The sequence below is a fragment of the Sinocyclocheilus rhinocerous genome, unplaced genomic scaffold (genome assembly GCF_001515625.1).
Source record: "Sinocyclocheilus rhinocerous isolate Xijiao unplaced genomic scaffold, SAMN03320098_v1.1 scaffold387, whole genome shotgun sequence".
NCBI classification, from domain to species: Eukaryota; Metazoa; Chordata; class Actinopteri; order Cypriniformes; family Cyprinidae; genus Sinocyclocheilus; species Sinocyclocheilus rhinocerous.
In genome coordinates this window covers 1145417-1151049 of record NW_015651557.1, presented here as the reverse complement: position 1 = coordinate 1151049, position 5633 = coordinate 1145417, and the positions used below count along the sequence as shown (strand labels likewise).

Sequence of the window (5633 nt, the reverse complement as noted above, 5' to 3'; positions counted from 1 at the left end):
AAATCGCTTGGGTATGAACACAAAAGACGCGTCGAAAAACGTCGGCGATAAGCATGCGCGATAATCGTCCCAGTGTGTACGAGGCTTAAGGCTGTTTATCTTGGACAGTTAAGGTATAAAATATAGGAAAGTATTGAAAAAAGAAATATGTGAAAATGAATGATGAATGATGGCAGAATTTTTTTCCATCTTCCATAATTATCAATTGTAATTTAACAGTTTGAAAATAAATATGTGGCATTATTTTATTATTTTAGTTTTTTATTTAAATATTATTGTAAGCTATTAATCCATTCTCCTTACACCGACGTCTGTCTAGCATAGTTTTAATATAAACTCAGTAGCAGCAACTTATGGTGCATATATTGGTTTCGAAAATCCTTGCAAATCATTGCAAAATGTTAAAAGTTAAATTAAACAAAATATATCTAAGCTTTATTGGTGTGTTTATTAAGGATGATGTTCATTATTAACCATTACGTACACCAATAAGTTTCCACTGAATTATTATCAGTTATGTATAGGTCTCATTACATTTAATGGTCCTTACAGAACATACGACTAGAAGTCTTCCATTTCTCATATTCGCTCACTATTATTAGCGATGGAATGAACAGTAAAATGTGTTCAGCAAAACGATTGCACAACTCTAAACTATGTTCATGTTGATCAATGTGTGATTGCTTCCAGGATATAACCCTAACCCTTTCCTGTTATTGTCATGATTTTCCAAACTTTCCATATTTAACCTCTGACCTCAGGAGTAAGCCATCATCCACTCCCGTTTGGAATATCATGTTTAAATCAATATGTTTCAGGCAGCAATTTCAAAGCCTTTAGGTGATGCTATTGAGTTTCCACCCACAACCCTTTTATGCTGTGACTATATGCGGAGGGGTCTTTGATTGCAGCTTAGCTGAGGTATGAAAATGGAACATGGAGAATCCGAAAAAGGGAAAACACGGTTGGCTCCATGGTCTTCTGTGCTTCTCAGAGTGTTGAAATGGAAACCCACTCTCACATCCGCCAAGGCAGTGGCTATTCTTAGAAAGGGCACAGTTGGGACCACATGCATTATTTATGAGGTGGATACACATTCATCTTTCAACCTCTGGGCCACCTCAACTTAATCGCTGTGGCACTAACATACAGAGGTCAAAAATTCAGTTGTAACAAACACAATTACAAACAAAGTGTAACTCAGCAAGGGAAGCCGAAACCAAAGAGACAAGTAGTTGTGCGTCTTTCGAAAACACTCGCGTCTCTCTGGAACTCTACAAAAATGTAGCTGTTTACAAGTAAACAATTAGCATTCGAGCGGATGAAGTGGTCGCTCGGGTTATCGAGCGACATTGACAACAAGTCAGAGGCAGTAATAGTGTGGTGTGTACTAGCGATAGTAGTTGTAGTATTAGTAGTGAACACGTACGCTATTGTAGCTTGCGCTTTTAGGTTACCGCCGTCCCTCAAAGACGGTATTTGCGCAGGAGGTCGGCTTGCCACATGTACTTGCGCTCGGGAAAGTGCTCGGGAATCTTGATCTTGCGGAAGTCCTGGATGCACTTCTCCAGCTCCTCTTCCACAGTCAACTTTTCTTTCGCTGGCCGCTTCTTGCAGGTGCTGGTATCCCGGGAACTTGCGGTGAGCGTCCGGAGAAGGTCGCTCTTGCGACGGTGCTCGGACTGCTGCTGCTGCAGGAGATGCTGAACGGGGCCTTTCTTGGGAGGCCTGTCCAACGTTTGCACATGCGTCTGTCGGCTGACCGGGCCGCGGATGACGGTACCTTGCGGGGAGCTGGCCTCGGAGTGGCTCTCTGAGCTGGAGGTGGAGAGTTCGTTGAAGGAGGTTCCACTCTCACCTTCGCCTTCACCTTTGTGACCCTTGCAGCAGCAGTCGCAAGGTGGAGATGACCAACGAGACGGGCCACCTGGAAAAGAGAAGAGTTCACTCAAGGCCTGAAGGGTGACATGGACATATGTGTATGGAATACTAGTGTACTGCTTACTGTATAATATGTCATGTATAGTACACAGTAGCGTTCTGTCCAACAGAATATTCCGTGTATATGATTTTATTTAATAAATATACAAATGGATGCTGCTTTATTAGCCGCATTTCCACTGTTGGGCCAAGTTCTAGTGTGTGCCAAGGCCAGTCGTGTTTCCACTGTCACTTCCAAAGGCTTGATCTGGCCTCCTCGGGATCAATGGCAAGGGGTTTCTGGCCCGCCGACAGTGGAAAAGCGGCTATTGAGAACTTACTTCTCTATCCCTAGAGCCCAACCCTGCTTGTACCTCTAACCATATGGAACCTGTTAATTAATAAAATTCCAGGAAGAGAACAATAGTTTTTAATGTGGTAACAATATGGGCTGCAAGCATGAGAACAAAGCATCCATTTCAATTAGGCCACATTTATATTACATGGTTCAAGTGACCCAATTGCAATATATTTCCTCTTATTTGGCACAGATCGGATTACACAAACGTGGAAACAGGAAAAAAGCACATGGATTCCCTTATTCTCAGTTTGGTTTCATGCCTCATTCATATGTGGAAATAAATCTGAAAATGAGTTGGACACGTTTATTTGAATCTGCCATTTAAGCGGACAGATTGGATATTCCCGTCAAAGTGAGTAGTACACCTTTAAAAAAGCGACTTTAGTGAATGAAGGCAACTCAGGTGGATATCAACTGTGATCACATGACTCTTTTCAATGGTGCAATGGAGGACGAAGACCTCTAAATGTGGCCTATTAAATACCCACTACCATGTTTATTTCCACTTTTTGAACATTTCCTTTATTTTTACTTAAAATAAATGCAAAAACAATGGTGGGCAGAGCTAGTGTTGCTCGGACAACTTTTAATCCCTTTCACACAAAGTATGATTTACAGAGCCAGAGTTTAGATTAATAATTATGTTGTGAATTCAAAACAATCCTAACATGCTGCAAGATTTGAAAACTGATACTTTTGAATGTTAGCGTCACATATGCAGCTTCATATCTGAAAATGAGTTGGACACGTTTATTTGAATCTGCCATTTAAGCGGACAGATTGGATATTCCCGTCAAAGTGAGTAGTACACCTTTAAAAAAGCGACTTTAGTGAATGAAGGCAACTCAGGTGGATATCAACTGTGATCACATGACTCTTTTCAATGGTGCAATGGAGGACGAAGACCTCTAAATGTGGCCTATTAAATACCCACTACCATGTTTATTTCCACTTTTTGAACATTTCCTTTATTTTTACTTAAAATAAATGCAAAAACAATGGTGGGCAGAGCTAGTGTTGCTCGGACAACTTTTAATCCCTTTCACACAAAGTATGATTTACAGAGCCAGAGTTTAGATTAATAATTATGTTGTGAATTCAAAACAATCATAACATGCTGCAAGATTTGAAAACATACTTTTGAATGTTAGCGTCACATATGCAGCTTCATATGTATGGGTTTTCTAACGGTTTGTTCGGTAGCTTACGCGATTCAATGTTGTACTTGTGAGGTGAACGCTCCGGTACGAGTCCTGTTCTACTACAGTTCCACAAAACAGCTCAAACCCGTGTATAATGAATTTAAAATAGCACAGTTGCATCAGCGAATGCATTTTTATATCACTTTTGCATTCATTAACACTATAGCGTAGGTTTAGGGTTGGGTTTGGTGTAGGGGGATTGTTATTTTCCAAACACAACAGATCACTCCCCGGATATTTGAATTCTGAACCACCGCAATACGTACCTGAAGCAACGTAATAAAAATGCAGCAATACATAGCTGTACTAACGCAATAAAAGTGTAGCCATGGACATGTATTGAATGTGCGTTTTAGCGCCACTCACTGGACACTTCACTTTGAAACTGCCGCGAAATGTAAGGTAAGTAATAACGGTGTTGCAGAAATGTCACCTTGACCACATATTTCCAATGAGCATGGGTTGCTATATTATTGTCATTCTGGAAATAGTGTTACAGTGTTCTGGAAAACCTGTGTTGAAAGCAAAGATCATCTTAGCACCAGTATAATAAGGCTTACTCCACAAAAACATACTGTATGCTTTTATGTCAGCCACAAAGCACCACAATCAGGAGTGTGAGACAGACAACATTCAGCGCTATCCACCTAACAGAGTGAAGCCAATTACACAGGCTGTGTTTTCTAAGGCCTGTCACTGATGAACTATGTCTGTTATTCTCCACCACACTGATCCACGCTATTTCACAACACTGATCCATGTCAGATTTTTAATTATGCAACCTCAATCCATTTGCATTTAATTATGCAGATGAAAGTCGGGGTGCCAAAAATGATTCACAGCGAGAGTGGCGGCACTTGATCAAACCCATTAGCCGCCTATATGAATGTTTATGCACAAAGTCAGGGCCACATAGTTATAATTAAATATAATATAAACGGTAATTGTGCAGTTGTGTCCACCTTCACTGTCAAATTATCATCTTTCAACACAGTAACAAACACAGTAGTGTGCATACAAAATTATCCTACAATCTGGATAAATACATATAATATGAACATATAGTACATAATATCACTGTATATACTTTAATCCCTTTTATTCTAAATGAGATGAAACCTATTTATGTACAATTCGTCGGTCATCCGACGTGACGTCTCCGTTCCCTCCTTCAGGGAACGAGGGTTACCATACGTAACCGAGACGTTATTAGATGTCATTAACAGTTCAGTACATTTGTTGCACCTTCAACTGTAATTTTCATCACAGAATCACAAAATGTCAGCTATAAATATATTTCAAACTTTTATCCGTAGCCTATTAAGAATTAACAAGGTTCACAGGGTGTATAATCATGCTGTAAGTGCCAGAAAGATGTGCCATTTGCAGCAGTGAAACTATTTGGTAGCGCTATTGATCCCACACCAGCAATAGAGACCTTGTATTGCCAACACTGCAATAAAACAGTTGTGCTGTGTTACAAAACACACATCAAACCTCTAGGGATCCACCTCAAGCATATGTGATGAAGTATAAATATGATTTTAAAATGAAAACACAGAGTCCTTTATGCAGTAACAACCGTGGGAGACAATATGCCAATAAATATCAATAGTGCTTAAAACATGACCTATCTTTATTGGGACAGTAAGAGGCCCAGCAAAAATGACAGGAAGTTGCGCTTCTCATTATGTGGCAGAGTCTGTTCTGGAATTAATTTGTGTCACTCAGTATAAAAAGGAACCTTTGATCGATGAGTCGAGGCCTCATAATTGGTACTTTGAAAAATGGCCCCTGACTTGGCAAAACAGCTAAATTAGCTGGTGGCCAATTTTCTTGTCTAAATGGAATTAACAGGATGTGCCAAAGCAGTGTTGACAAATACCATGCTTTTAAAAATGCCTCAGTGAATAATGTAGTCGGTCATGGGAAAATACTGAATAAATTAATTAATGTATATAATAGTATTGAATGCTTTTTTTTTGTATTATTGTGAAACTAAACTCTGCATTAGGGATAGATGATACTAAACTTGTTAAATTCTATATCATACCTATAATTTTTCATACAATTTTAACAATACCGATACCGTTTTTTTACGATGCATTTCAATAAAAAAAAAAAATAATAATAATAATAATAATATATAT

The 5633-nt window shown here is 39.2% G+C and overlaps 1 protein-coding gene across 1 annotated transcript in view; it reads right to left on the bottom strand.

Moving 5' to 3' along the window:
* Positions 1–1389: 1389 nt before the first annotated feature.
* The window catches only part of LOC107713177 (BTB/POZ domain-containing protein KCTD16-like), a 75010-nt gene continuing 70766 nt past the window's right edge, over positions 1390–5633 (bottom strand). Inside the window, exon 2 of the mRNA XM_016518608.1 lies at positions 1390–1927. Within this exon, the coding sequence (XP_016374094.1) occupies positions 1467–1927 (461 nt within the window). The 3' untranslated portion in view covers positions 1390–1466. The remainder of the gene's footprint in view (positions 1928–5633) is intronic.